This window comes from Eschrichtius robustus, chromosome 13 (assembly GCF_028021215.1).
Source record: "Eschrichtius robustus isolate mEscRob2 chromosome 13, mEscRob2.pri, whole genome shotgun sequence".
Taxonomy (NCBI): domain Eukaryota; kingdom Metazoa; phylum Chordata; class Mammalia; order Artiodactyla; family Eschrichtiidae; genus Eschrichtius; species Eschrichtius robustus.
In genome coordinates this window covers 61,033,837-61,050,090 of record NC_090836.1, presented here as the reverse complement: position 1 = coordinate 61,050,090, position 16,254 = coordinate 61,033,837, and the positions used below count along the sequence as shown (strand labels likewise).

Sequence of the window (16,254 nt, the reverse complement as noted above, 5' to 3'; positions counted from 1 at the left end):
AACTATTAGGTAAGAGACAACAATGTCTGACTCTGCATCTGATTCTCGAATTAAACTATGAACTCATTTTTGTGTACCTAAGATCTTTCAAAAGCCTGGAAATGAAATGCTTCCATAAATTGCTGCTGAAATGGATTGAATGAGATTGAATTGAAGTAAAATAAAAGGAACTATATCAGTCTATAATAAGACAGAGATTAACTTTATGAAATTGATTTTTTTAGTACAGATCGTCTATATTGAGTTGGGGCAACTAAATTTTGAAGGCAAATAAATATCAGTTAAAGGGCCAGAAATATATAAAATTGAAGATGTTTAAAACTCTTCAAGGATAAATGTGTCTTTTTTGTAGCATGATCATAAAATGTTTATGAAATAGTATTTGCCCCTAATATAAACATACTTATAATTTTACATTTATTTAAACTGTATCCTTCTAAATAATGAAACTAGAAATTACAATAAAAATTGATGTTTTGATTTTGAGTTTTAGCAAAAGTCTCTAAAGTCAAGAAAGAGGGATTCATATCAATACCTGCATTGTTGCTAACAGACAATTCCACATACAAGAAACTTCCTAAATGGCAGACACTGTACTGTATAGCAATGTTCAGATGCAAAAAAAGAAGTTAACTTTAAGGTATTGCGATACAAACATTGGGGCATTTTGTAAAACTTTTAAAATACCCTCTATATTTTTCCTAAGAATGTTTTTGGCCTCTATTCTGTGTGTGTGTGTGTGTGTGTGTATATGTATGTATATACATGTACAGAGACACACACACAAAATCTATACATCGTCACAAAGACAAAGTAAAAATTACAAATCACCAAGCACATCTGAAGTTTCTATTATTTCTGAATTGCTATACTATCAATACTATACAAGTTATTTTCCTTAACTTTCCAAACAACACATATTTGATCTTCCCACCAATTTCATTAAGATCAAAGAAAGCATGGCAATTATGTTGCTTTATGATTACAACTTAAAAGGCTAGAAGACCTTAAACATTGTGGGTGAAAAGCTCTGTGTGGTGTGCTGTAAAAAAATCCAAAACTGCAGTGAGTTATGTTAAAAAAGAAACTAGAAAAAAGAACCTGTGAAATTAAATTGTGCCCCCGCCCCTTAAGGTTAACTTGAATTTTAGTCATCTCATTTTAAGAAGAAAAAAACAAAAACAATGCACTTCAAAAGACCCTCAAGATATTTTTTATTTAACAGTCCCTGGGACTACCTCTCTTCATCGTAGGTCACATTTTTATAATAAAGCAATGTTTATTCTAATGATTATGTTAAGGTAGAAAAGCGTAGGTGCTTATTTTAGCTGGAGTGAAAAAACTTTTTAAAAAATGGTACCAATATTAGTGAAGCATTAATGTAGATGCCATGAAAAATGGTTCCGTGGTTGCTATCATCGGACCCAAAACAAAAGGAGATAAATGTAATTTTCTGTAGCACAGGACTCCAAGAAGCTCCATACGTATAGGAGACATTACTGAACATTACAATGTATTAACTTTATAAAGAAAAAAAGCTAAACAAATTCACAATTTCCCAAATACCAAAATGCTAGCAAATATTTTACGCACTTTCACATATCAACTAACTTTATGCAATTATTATATAAAGATCTTTCCTTTCTATTCTGTAATATAGCTACCACATATGAAAAATATGATTACTATATACATTAAAAATGTTCTAGGCATGTTGTAGTGATAGTCCAGTGTCCTCTACAAAATTGAAGACAAAGAATTGATTATACTGTCACAGAAAATATCCACAATTCATGGGCTTCCTGGCATAAATGGGCACTATGTTTTACTGCATTAACTATTTGCAGTGTATGATAAAGATCTAAGAAGGTTACAGACAAAGGGCAGAGAGAATTGGTATTGAAGCTTTGACCACAATGTTATAGTGAATTAAATTATCAATAATATAAAACTGAATACTAAAATTTCAACTGCAAACTTTATTATTTCAAAATAGATATAAAATAAATTTTGAGACTGATGGAATGCCATGCATTATCTCACTCAATACTTTCTATGCCAAGTTCTCAGCGTTCAAAACCATTTATATGATTTTATAACTCCAGCAAAAGCAAAGCTCTGTAAAAGCTTTGTATAGGTATATATACCTATACAGCCTGGGAGAAAGTCTTCCTTTAAAGAGTCAGACTTGCGGCCGATACATCTGGCTCATATTATAGGTTGACCGAGTATTTTTGTTCAAAATTTGTTCTGTCATCTGCATGTCCTTTATGTTTTTCTGCATCAGTGATGCTTGTGTAAGAATGATCATTCTCAAAGGCAAGGCCTGAGTCTCTCTAACTTTGCCACAGTCAAGTAGTTTTTTTTTTTTTTAAATTTATCTATTTATTTATTTATTTTTGGCTGCGTTGGGTCTTCGTTTCTGTGCGAGGGCTTTCTCTAGTTGTGGCAAGCGGGGGTCACTCTTCATCGCGGTGCGCGGGCCTCTCACTATCGTGGCCTCTCTTGTTGCGGAGCACAGGCTCCAGACGCGCAGGCTCAGTAACTGTGGCTCACGGGCCCAGTTGCTCCGCGGCATGTGGGATCTTCCCAGACCAGGGCTCGAACCCGTGTCCCCTGCATTGACAGGCAGATTCTCAACCACTGCGCCACCAGGGAAGCCCAGTCCAAGTAGTTTTTATGTACTTCCTGACAAGGCCAGGGCTGATGCCTAAGCAGGTTTCACCTGGGGCCAGGCGGTGGTTGACCAGAAGCAGTGTTTGGCAGCTGTGAGGAATCCAGGCTGGGTGAAGGGTTGACAGAGTCACATCCTGACAGCATGGCAGGATAATACCCTGTATTCCACAGGTGCAAACCGTTAGATTACAAGGGCAGTCTGCTGAAGGGCAGTGTATATAATGAGCAGGAGATTTAAGACAATACTTTCTTAAGTGGGTTCCCAATTTAGTCACCAGAAAACATTCATGAATTTCTCAGTCACTTCTACCTGGACCCTGTCTTGGAGCTACCTTACTTAGGTATGATTTTCATTCCTCTTAGAGATAACAAAGAAAGCTTAATGCGTGCTTCATATATCCTAGATACTGATGGATGATAAAATCAGATTCCTAATATTCCAGATGGGAGACAGCATGAGCAGTCTAATCCCAACACCTCATTTTATTTATTAATTTTGACCTCCATCCCTCCCTGTCCTGATCCCAACCTCTTACCTGGATATCTTAGAAAAAAATAAAATGAAATGATTTAACTGCTATCTTTCCTTGGCTCAGCTTTAATAAAGCACAAAAGAGTGGGAAAACATGAACTAGAAAAGAATCACTACATGCTGAATTTTCAGTAATTAAATAAGAATTTCAAATGAAAGTTAAAGTAACAACAAGTCAAATTCTATGTATGTTGTGTTAATGGTTTTTAAACACTAAAAGTGAGGGAAGAGAATGTATTTTGACACTAAGTGGCATTGATACTTAGACCATTTTAAATGGATCTAGTTTGAGTTCCTCCGGCTCAGACACTATTTAGTCTGGTGGTGGGTTTTTGATTGTTTAACTAGTCTTTCTGGATTGTTAGTTTCTGTTCTTGTCTATTCTACAAATCTCAGTTTTCTCAATACCATTTAATCCACTTTAAAGTACTTTAACTTTCTTAAATTTAATTCAACAAACGTTTACAGGGAAAAGTAAAAAACAAAATCACACACTATTGTTTTAAATGACCATGATAATTTAAATCCTGTCTTCTTAAACAAAATAACTTTAGCATGCTGCCACCTTGATAGTTAAAATATCTGGAAATGGGAGTAAAAGAGAGTTCAAAATGAAAATACCATATGTAAATAAAGAAATGAAAACTATATTTCAAGTACATTTCATAATTCTGTTATCAATTATTTTTAAAATGTTAAAATGCAAAGTGAAACATAAAAAACAAAAGCAATTTTTTCACATAAACAACAGAGTTGTACCTGTTATTTTGAGGTTCATGTGCTTTAGTTTTAGCACTGATGTCATAAATAAAATGTTGCTGGGTAATTATTATTCTATTTTCTGCTGTTGTATTTCCCAAGATGGTGATAACAGGATAACCCATCTGGAGTGTCCACTGATCCATTACTTCTTGTATATTTACATACTTTCCATTCCTTTTTAAAGCCTTTATAACCAAAATTGTAAAAATTAATTTTATAAACATAAACTATAAACATAATTAACATTAAACCATTTTCATATTTACTTTTATGATTTACTTAAGTATGAAAACATTTAAAATCGGTGAAACTAATATAATGTGTTAGTAAAATTAATCTTCTTGCCTTAGCTTAAGCTTCATGCGTATATATATATATATATATATATATATATATATATATATATATATATATACATAGAAATAAAAACTTTATTAACATTAAAGTTTTTACCTAATGGAAGATAAAATATATTTTATTGTTAAAGCAAGTACTTACTTGCAGCATCTTTAAGTATCCCCAGTATGTCTAGTATTAAACTTAAATACTTGTTATTCACTTATAGAGAAAAAATTCTTTACCATCCATATTTCACTCAAACATGAATATCTGACACCCTATTAAAATTATATTTCAGAAGTATTATCATGTTTGAAAGTAGGCAAGGTATCTTTAACTACCACTGTAGCTGAATTAATTTTAAACCTCATAATCCTTATAATATAATACATCAAATATAAAACAAGAAACCAATATCAAGAAAAGGGAAATATAAAAAGTAAAAAAAAAACCATCAGTGTCAATAAAATTATGAATGTTTTATAAACTCAATTCAAATATTCAAGAAGAGGCTTTGGCTTTCAAGCTTCCTATACTTTACCTCTGATAGTGTATTCCAGAGATCATTTCTGGCTGCATTGCCATACTTATGAATAGTTAAGTAATCCTACAAAGAATATAAAATTGTAATTATAATTCAAAGGCTAAGCAATTTCCAGTAAACACATTTATTTCTCAATTCGGTTAACCATTTCTATTTGTTGGAACTGCCTTAACACAAAGATAAAGACGTGCAAAAAAGATGAAGAATCTCATTTTAAAATATTCCAAAGAGATTGAACTATAGCATATTTCTTAATTAAATCATCAAACAATACTAATCTCTTAAAATTTATTTTCATAGCCATAATCACTTCTTACGGATTTCCAGGGTCAAAGATCTTCCTCTAATTTAGCAAGTCAAACTCAGGCAATTTTGAAGAAACTACCTCTGCAATGAAATATTTAGGGGAAACTTTCTCATCAGGCTTTCATGTTGAAGTGTTGAAAAAAATATCTTGTTTTATGGAAAAAGGAAAAAAACAACCTGACCGATATATACTGATGTGAAGAGGGATTGTTTTGCCAAAAAGGTGATGACTATCTCCACAACTCATGCAGTTCCCTGTCTCTCTGCAAAGGACAGGCTGCCTAATACAAAAATGATATATACATATTTCCATGAGTTTGAAACACATATTAATATTTAATAAGAAAAGGTCAATCCTAAGTTTATTTAATATTTTTAAGCTTAGGACTTCACATTTCCCATTTTCAATCATTAGTAGTTTAACGTACATACTTTCTATCTGATTCATGTCTGTTCCCTTCTAAGAAGCATGGTTTATGTCACTGTGAATGTGTTATTTAGTTATGGCTAGTTGGCATTATTTTTTTTTTTCTGAATCCAAAGTGGAAAAATCAAAAGAAAACAGTGTTTTATATAATGAAACAGTGTCCCCTCCTTCATCTGAAATTCCATTATCTCTACAACACCTAGGTAGTAGACAAAATCTTAATTTACATCATAGTACTAAAACTGAAAAATTTTTGCTGACTCCTTTCAGTACTTTATGTAGAGTGGAATACTTTGGGGATAATTAAAGTTGGGGAAGCAAATTTTCTGAAATACAAATTGTAGCACCTGTGACAGATTCAACTTTCTCGGTAACTCACAGCACAGCAAATGGCAACTCCCACTTAATCAGACTCCTAGAGATGCAGTACTCAACACTAACTTAGCAACCACAAATTCATCGTCGTCATCAGGTGTTAGGAATAACTTTACTGAAAAAATACAAGCCTGAATGACCAATCTGAATCCTAACTTTGGCTTTGAACATGCCACATGAGGCATTTCCAATTAGAACTCAAAGACCAGGATTTAAATCAGCTATTTCAGATTTAGTTGTCAGAATTATTTTTTATGCTTGTTTAGCACTCAAGTGAATAAATTTGGGGAAAATAGGAATTATGAAACATAAATTAAAATTTTATTTTAAATAAATAATAATAATGCTATAATAATAAAGTTTTAACATTAGAACTATTTATTATTGGGTTCTGTTTATGTATAGTGCTGCTAGGATAATCCAAAAGAGGGAACAAAGGAATACTACATAGACCTTGAAAGGTCCAATACATAACTACAGGTTTCTCTTCACAGACAGATCATAAAAATCCAACGGTTCATGATATGAGTTGACCTTGGCCTAACACTGATCATCAACTTGAGCTCTTGGTTCCCTCCCCAATTCAGAATAAAGTTCAAATTTACATTTCAAGCAGGCTGAAATGGCAATTATCCAAGTTTAGGAAGGCGCTCCAACTTGTCTGCCTCAGTATTCAGGGCAGATCGCATGCCTTCTTGGACTCCCAGCAGCCCCAGTTTTTGGGTGTTACTGGAATCCTACATATGTCACCTCTTTTCTCCGTTATAAAACTCAAATGTTTTCCTTAGTTATTTTAGCCTTCCTCTTGCACAAATATAGTCATATTTTGAATTGAGGAAATTTTGCTTTGTCTTTGTAGAAAAACAAAACCACTTAAAACAATACTGAGTGTGGTTTTTTGATGATCAATCATTTATTTATTTGTCCATTCCACAAAATGTATGGTGCACTTTGCATGTGCCAGGCAGCTTACCAGGTGCTGGGGCAACAGTGGTGGAGAAAAGTTTACTGAGAATAACTAGAAATACTGAGATGTGATTTGTGTAGGAAGGTTTCTGTGACTGAAACTGGGGAAGTCTTGATACAATAACCAGTTGATAAGATGAATCAAATATTTGGTATGAGATTGAATAAGAAGATTTTAAGTTCTGGTCAAACCTACAAGTCACTGAATATGGAAATGGCTGGAGTTATGAACCTGAAATGAAAATTTATATTTATGTGTATGAAAGTCAATCAACGGTAGATTTGACATAATATAAAGTAGAAGAATGATTTAATATTAACACTGTAAAGAGAATTGTGGGTTCTCTATACAAAGTATTTCAGAAACAGTAGAGTTGTTGAAAAGAGTAAAACAAAGATGACCACTAGAATATTCTTAAGGAACATAACCAACAATATAAACTGATTAAAAGTTAAAAGCAGGGACTTCCCTGGTGGCGCTGTGGTTAAGAATCGCCTGCCAATGCAGGGGACACGGGTTCAAGCCCTGGTCTGGGAAGATTCCACATGCCGCGGAGCAACTAAGCCAGTGCGCCACAACTACTGAGCCTGCGTGCCACAACTACTAAAGCCTGCGCACCTAGAGCCCGTGCTCCACAACAAGAAAAGCCACCGCAATAAGCCCGCGCACCACAACAAAGAGTAGTCCCTGCTCACCGCAACTAGAGAAAACCCGCACTCAGCAACGAAGACCCAGTACAGCCAAATAAATAAATAAATAAATTTATTTAAAAAAAGTTAAAAGCATGTTAAGCAAAAGTATATTCTGATACATAAAGTGCAGGAATGGGAGTCTGTCTTTGTTCACATCCATACTCCAACACTCCCTAGTTGTATGATCTCTGGCAAGTCACTTAACCCTTTGTGCCTGTCTTCACATCTAGAAAATAAGGATAATAAAAGTACCTGCTGCATAGAATTTTTCTGAGAAATAAATGATTTTAATATCTGTACAGTGTTAAAAAGTGAAGAGTGCTTAACACAGTAATGTCTATTCAATAGACAGTAGCTGCTATAATCTTATTAATCATTTCAGGTTACAGGTTGGAAAACTGAGTAACAAAAGCAAAAGCATCATTAATGATAATAATTAAAGAACATAGTACATGAAAACAATATTTGCCTCCCTTTTAGCACTGTGTAAGTTGCTTTATATTTTATTTCATTCAATCCCAAGATGACATTTATGAGTTAGATATTATCAACACTTAATAAATCAAAACACTGGAACTCAGAGACTCCTGCCCATGTCCAAACCCCATATCTGTGCACACAACTGCTGACCCAAATCCAATATCTACGAGATGACACACAGGTGACTAAGAGTCATGTTCAAAGCTGAACTCATTGTCCTCCCCTATATCAGCTCCTTTTGGGAGCCCTTCCCCAGGGATGACCCTTCCATCCACCTCAACCAAGGAGTCATCTTTGATGCCTTTCTCTCCCTTTCCACCACATTCAGGTAATGATCCACATCCTAAATAGCCCCCTAATATTCCCCCTTCCTTTTAGCTGTTTGACAGCCACTCCACAGTATTTTGCCCAGATGACTACGACTGCTACTACTTCTGCTTTGTCCCTTTCAAATCTAATCTCTTTCACGCAGTCATGCATGAATACTTTTCATCAGATATACATATGAATCCCTGCTGCCTTCAGAATATAGTCCAAACATACCTCAATGTAACTTAAATGTGTCCCTCAGAGTCTGGTCCCTCTGTACCTCTCCAATCTCATCCATTACTTTGTTGGCCCCCTGCCTCAACTTAACCATTTTCAACTTTCTTGCAGATGTCTAATGCATATTTTCTCCCTTTTCTAGTTCCCTGCACAAGCAGTTCTCTACACACCCTATTCCTCTTTGCCCATTTAAATTCAATTCAATCTCCAGGACTCAAGTCTGCATGTCCTTCGGGAATCCTTTCTTGCCCATTCCCACCCCCTTCCTAATTCTGAGTTAAGCGCCCCTCTTATATTCTTACATGCGTCACCATATAAGAGCAATTATCACACTGTTATAATTGCCTTTTACTAGTTTGACTGCCCACATAGTCTGTAAACTCCATGAGAGCGAGGACCTTGTGATTTCTGTTTACCACTATTTAACCAGCATCTATGTGCCCAGCCTGGTACCCAGTAGATGCTCAATATATTTGTGTGATTTCTGACTTTCCTTATGCAATATGCCTTTCTGTTGACAGCTGACAGTGCAGTAAAGAGAGGTTTCTTGTACCTATCATGTTCCCCCTAAATGTCATATTTAAACACTACATACTTAATTTATTATTTCAGTATTTGTCGGATATATAACTTGCAATGATATGTGCAATTGGCTCTGATGGCATCAAAAGACTGTAAACTATTGGGTATGAGACCGTTTTTTGTTTAACTTTCCTTGCTAACAAGTGACACGGTTCATAACATTTTATATATAAAAGCCAATGGGACTAATAAAGACAAGGGGAAAAGTGAAAAGTGAGCTGAGGAAGTAAAGCACTATTATCTTTTAAGATTTATGTGGAAATAATTATGGAATACTTGCTCTACTATTAACGAGCGCTTCAGCATGTTGAAACAGAGGATCAACCATATAAATGGTTTATTCCTCAGGACACGGAGGGACAGTTTGATAAAAATCAAAGAGGTATGGACTGGCTTGTATGTGTTCAGCTGCAAATAACAAAAAATCCACCCTGGGATGACTTTTTTTAATAACAAGATTTATTCTTTCCTACTATAAGAAGGTAAGATAGAGCCGCAGCTCTTTTCCTATGGAATTCTTTTGGCCCCATCTTTACTTAAGTTTTGGCTTTATCCTCAGATTTGGGGCTAGATGGCTGTAGCAATCCCATGCATTCAGATGTAACATCGCACAGACGAAAATATGGAAATTTTCCCTGAGAATCTCTTTTTAAGAATCAGAAAAACTTTCCCTCAAATCCTAAATCAAACTCCCCACGTTTCCCATTTAGCTGAATTCTATCATGTGCTCTAATCAAAATCTGTTAGTGAAATTTTTTGGGGGGGGATTGCACAAGTCAGGACCCAGTCCTATGAAGTATATGATTATATAGATGAGGATGAGAATGCAAACAAAATCAAAATTTGGTTAATAAGAAAGAAGAGGAGACTAGCTTATGGGTAGACCCCCACAGTGTTTTCTCCAATGAGACAAGGGATGCAAGTCCAGGCCTCAGTGACACTGGGAAGCAGGATCCCTTCTACTTGCAAGAATAGTCTGGGAAATGCCAGGTAAATCGAGCACTGATTTTTCTGACTATGTGACAAGAAGTTTGAAGCAAGGGTTTAAAATATTGTTCCTTTCTATTAAGAATAATTGTACCTCAAAATATTTGTACTGGGCATTTGTCATTCTTTTGGCTTTCTGGTATTTAAACACCACTTTTATATAAGGGCGATAACTCATCATGGAATCTTAGAGGCAAGTGAGGGCTCTCTCACTTGAAATGGAAGGGATAAAATTCTAAATCCTCTCCACTCTGCCTGTCAGCTAAAACATGGACACAAGTGGATACTTCATCCCAGGACTGTTAATCCTACAGGATCAATGCAAAGGAGCAGCAATCACTGAAATTACATCCCCTGTAATGGTGACACTGAGGGTCTAGATACAGTCATGCTAATGGCAGCAAACGAACCAGCCAGTACTATGACATGACCTTGGCTAGGTTTCTTAATTTCTGCGTCTCCTTTAGTTCCTATTATCTGTTTTGTAAGCCTGATTCTCCACACTTCCCAATGATTCCAAGGACTGCCCTACATCCTTCCAAAAAATTCCTTTTTTGCTTAATTTAGTCAGAGTTTGTTTCTGTTGCTTGCAACCCAAAATCCTGACTGATACAACACTAATGGGTGATACAAAACAAAGATGTCTTACATTTTCTTGGCTTCCTCAGCAAGAAAAATAGAAACAATCTCTCAGGACTTATGCAAAATGTAAAACAAAGAACACCCAGTTCTACTTAGTAAATCAACTGGGCTTTTATATTATTAGGTATGGAGGAAAGAGGTGGATAGTTTAAAAAAAAAGAGGCAGATAAGAAGGTTGGAAAAAAAGATATGGAAGTTCCACAGAGAGGAGTGCACAGAGAGTGACAAGAATAAAAAATAAAACTCTGCAAAACTTGTGTCTTAAACAAAGCTTCTAGAGCAGAGGCTTTTAAGTTGGGAACTATAAGGTCTAAAATTAAATATTTGTAAGTGTGGGCATTATTAGGGTAAAGTGATCTTAAAGGGATCCATGGACACAACAAAAGCAGATTAAAAGCTGCCAGATCACAGCAATGTCACACAAGAGTTGGATAAAACCCATTTAAAGCCTGGCCATACATTTCAGAGGATGTTTCTACATTCCCTGACCTTGAGAAACAGAAGTAAAAGACTAAAACAGTGACAGATGACCAACTAAAACACAAGAAAGCTAGGCTATAGATCAAAATATTATTTTTGTTAATACCTGAATACTGGTTGGAGATTATGAAATTAAGTAAAAACGAGTAGCCAAGTACTGAAAAAGCATTATGCAAAATAAAAGGATGTTTACATTTTAATTCTACTAGATAAGAACCAAGGATAAAAGGAATAAATAATTATTAAATTTTTATTATTAAATTATAACAAGTTTCCAAGGAGGAAATCCAGTAAAATAGAAACCATTACCAAACATTTTGAGGTACAGCAGTTTCTGACCAATACAATAAAAAAGAGGTGGAATTTAGGAAGGAAAGTTGTTTGAATAGCTACGATGAGAATAGTTGAAAAGTCAGTTATATCATTGTTTGCAGGCCATTTTGATTTTGAGTTTTTAAATATGTGTTTAACTTAAATTTACTTTCAGAAGTTGCTTACTTAGATATAGGAATATTCAGATATTTCCATAGGAACAAAACGGCATTTCACATGTTTTAAAAATCCATTACTCCACCTAATGAGTGTAAATTTTGTAAAATCAGTATACTTTCTTAAAGGGCTGTGAAATATGCCAGAAAATTTTAAATCAAAACAACCTGCTAGCCCATGAAAGATTTTTTTGCCTGTTTGCCTGAAATTACAGACAATGGCGTATTCTCACTTCAGTTCTGTTTTCGCCTATCTTTTATTTAGCAATTATAGATCATACCATCAATGCCCCAACATGCAAGAGCATCACCAGAGGCGCAATATTGCCACTGTTGAATTTATACTCCATCCCAGAACAACCTGACAGGGTCCTACACCTGTCAGCAAAATAGCGTGAATGTTAAGTCTATAGGGGTGTTCTGGGGTACTAAAATATCCCCACCTCTCACTTCTGCTACTAGCTTGAAATATTATTGAGACATAAAATGAATCTATTGGTAAAACTGAAGTTTGTGAATTGCTTTTTCTGAATGCCCTGGTAAAGGGTTTGGACCGCAGCAAGCTCACAAAACAGATAAAGTATATCCTGGCCGGTAAGAATATACTGCCTTTTGTAAATCAAGATACCCACTGACTGCAGGCCATGTACGTGGAGTTCTCTCACTCAGCCCCCCATGCTGGTGACTCGCTGAGAAGAAAATGAAACTCAGTTGAGAAAGAGGTAGTGTGCATATTCAGAAACACTAAGAATTCAGGCCAATCCTTACCAGCCATGGGATCTTGGGTAAGATATCTATTTTCTCTAAACCTTAATTTCTTCAACTGGAAAAAGTAGATAATACGGCACTTACTTGAGAACAGTGTGCATAGAAAATGACATAAAACAAGTAAAGCACTTAGGAAGAAAAAAGCCTGCCACACAAAGAACCCAAGAAACTTTAGTTATTTTAAGATCAAGCTCAAGGGAAAAAAGTCTAGAGTCAACATCTTCTTCTTCAACCCTACCTACAAGAGAAGTCAAAATGTTCTAGAGGCCCAAGGAGATTAAATGGACTAACTTGTAGGAGGAAAGTGCTCAGAGGACATTTTTTTTTAAATTTTAAAAAGTAAAATTGCAAGGAAAAAAAATTGAGATCAAAGCTTCTTTAGACTTGAGAAAAGCTTAGAAACCTTCCCTTATCCAAGTCTGGAGAAAGAAAGAGACCATGAGGTCTAGAACTCTGTTTTTCCCAGAGGTCTACTGAGGTGACAAGACCACTAATGGGGGGAGGGGCCCATGAAATGGGGGCACTAGTTAGGTTCCTCAGCACAAAATAGCCATACCTAAGGGAGCACTAAAGCAGCAAAGACACTAATCTTCAGGTGACCAGAAAGGCAAGGCTTGGACAAGATACATACCAAACATTCAAGCAGCATGCACTATCTCTCTTCTTTCCTGAAACTAATACGACTGATTATCAGTGTGGATGAGAACAGACGGTTCTTTGCTGTATGTTCCGGCCTGATAAAGTTCCCTGGAACATTCTCCTATTAATGGGCATGACACAGGGGGAATTCCATAAGGACAGATTAAATTTCCCATATGCTCAGAAGCATGGGGGATTTCTTCTATTCAGTGTTAAAATAATATACACTTACTAATACGTTATTTACTGTTAACATTATTAATGGCTATCAGATCCTTCCTGCTTTTGTTTCCCTGGTTATCTAGCTGCTATCTCATAGTTTATCTTAATTCCTAACAAACAGCCTCATCTCCTTTGCAGCTCTGTTTTTCAACTAGACTAGCTGGCAAATATCCCATTCCTGGATGAATTCAAGTATTTGCCCTCTTCAAACCTGTACCCATACAGCTGAGCATCACCGGAAAAAATAATGCAATTGAGCAGTTGTGTTTTCTTTTTCTTTTTTTTTTAATAGAAACTGGTTCACAGTATTTATTTATTTATTTATTTTTGGCTGCGTTGGGTCTTCGTTGCTGCCCACAGGCTTTCTCTAGTTGCGGTGAGCTGGGGCTACCCTTCACTGCAGTGCGTGGGCTTCTCATTGCGGTGGCTTCTCTTGTTGCCGAGCACGGGCTCTAGGCACACGGGCTTCAGTAGTTGTGGCACGGGGCTCAGTAGTTGTGGCAAACCGGCTTAGTTGCTCCGCAGCACGTGGGATCTTCCGGGACCAGGGCTCGAACCCGTGTCCCGTGCATTGGCAGGCGGATTCTTAACCACAGCACCACCAGGGAAGCCCCTGTGCTTTCTTATAAATTCATAAGCACCAAACTCAAATAGGCACTCAATAAAACCAGGCAGCCATGCCTTCCTACTCTTCCCAATCCTCAACCTTCAAATCTGTCTACTGGGCAGCATTACCTCACTTTCAGCTATTGACCTTGCCTCAGATAACACTAAAAACATAGAATTTGGAATTCCCTGGTGGTCCAGTGGTTAGGATTCGGCGTTTTCACTGCCGTGGCCTCAGGTTTGATCCCTGGTAAGGGAACTAAGATCCCACAAGCCTCAAGGTGTGGCATAAATAATTAATTAATTAATTTTTAAAAAAAGATAGAATTCATCAGAAAATGAACTCCTTTATTTTCCAATTTCCAAATTTACTGGAAGGGTCCCTCCTATCAAAGACCAGTCTTTTTACTGTCTCAAGAACCAAAGTCCCAGTTGTCTCTTTCTTCTGCAACATTATCAAACTCTTCTGTCCTGACTCCTTCTCTACCAGCCTAAAATGAGTACAACTGTCTCCCATCTTTAAAAAACAAAACAGAAACTTTCCTTAGCCCTTATCCTCCTCTAACTACCTACCCTGTTTTTCTGATCTCCTTCCTTGGCAAATTTAAAAAATTTTATCCTACATACACTATCTCTACTGAGGTATTTCCCATCCACTCTTTTTTTTAGATTAATTTTTATTGGAGTATAGTTGCTCTGAAATGTGTGTTAGTTTCTACTGTACAGCAAAATGAATCAGCTATACATATACATATACCCCCTCCTTTTTGGATTTCCTTCCCATTTAGGTCCCCACAGGGCATTAAGTAGAGTTCCCTGAGCTATACAGTATGTTCTCATTAGTTGTCTATTTTATACATAGTATCAATAGTGTATATGTGTCAATCCCAATCTCCCAATTCCTCCAGACTCCCTCTTCCCCCTTGGTATCCATACATTTGTTCTCTACATCTATGTCTCTATTTCTGCTTTGCAAATAAGATCATCTATACCATTTTTCTAGATTCCACATATGTGTTAATATACATTTGTTTTTCTCTTTCTGACTTACTTCACTCTGTATGACACTAACCCATTCCACTAAAGTCATTAAGTTGCAAATTGCCAAAAGGAACACTTTTTAGTCTTTATTCTGCTCTACCCCTTGGCTGCATTTAACCTCCTTAATCACTTTTTCTCTTGAAATAGGCTTTTTTCTTGACACGAGTAACACCATACCCTTGGTGTTCTGCCTGCCTCTCTGACTATTTATTCCACCTCGGCCTCTTTTACCAGCCCCCTCCTCTTCCTTCAACCTCCAACTGTTACAGCCCTTCAGGGCTTGGTCTCAGGCCTTCAACCCAGAAACCTCAGAATCATTCCTAGGTACTTTTTCTTCCTCATCTCTCAACTACCACACTCTTCACCCAATCTATCCCAAGGTACATTTCATTCTACCTTCAAAAAACATTTTGAATCCATCCATGTCTCTGTACATCTACTAACTATTTAAGCCTCTGTCATCTCTCACCCGAATATTAAAATATCTTCCTAATTTTATTACCTGATTCCTCCTCTCTTGGTATGCTGATTGCTCCAATCCCAATGTATTATTACAATTAGTCAGATAACTATTTTAAATATAAATAGAGCCATGTTACGTTCCAATTTTAAAACTGTTGAATAGCCTCCCACTGCACTCAGAATAAAACCCAACCCTCTTAAGCACAGTGCACTTTGGCATCCCACAATTAGCTCCTGCCCTCCTCTCCCCCCTCATCTCTTGTCCTTACTAACGCTGCTCATCTACGCTAGTTTCTTTATTTTCCTTGAAAATGCTCAGTTCCTTCCCTCAGCCCTTTGCACAAGCCCTTCCATCTTTCTGGAATGATCTCCCGGGACCCCCACCTCTTTCTCATCCTTCAGAACTGAAGACACATGCCTTCTTCCCAAGAAGGATTTTCTAAACACCTAACCTAAAGTTACCTGACCCACCCACCCATATGTTATCACACAACATCCGATTTTTCTCCTGCCGAGTATTTATCACACTTAGTAAATAGACCTGTATTTGCTTTTTTCCTTTTTAGCATCTCTCTTATCCAGTTATATGATTCATGAGATCAGGGGGCATATTTGCTGTGTGTACCATGCCCTGAATGCTTGGTATTTATCATAGTGTCTAACATTGAGTGGCTATGTAATAAATATGTGT

General features: G+C 36.4%; 1 protein-coding gene across 1 annotated transcript in view; it reads right to left on the bottom strand.

Moving 5' to 3' along the window:
- The window catches only part of TRHDE (thyrotropin releasing hormone degrading enzyme), a 394,881-nt gene that overhangs the window by 89,396 nt on the left and 289,231 nt on the right, over positions 1 to 16,254 (bottom strand). Inside the window, exons 8-9 of the mRNA XM_068560705.1 lie at positions 4,851 to 4,916; positions 3,968 to 4,155 (exon numbers count right to left, since the gene is read on the bottom strand). Coding sequence (XP_068416806.1) covers positions 3,968 to 4,155; positions 4,851 to 4,916 — 254 coding nt within the window. The remainder of the gene's footprint in view (positions 1 to 3,967; positions 4,156 to 4,850; positions 4,917 to 16,254) is intronic.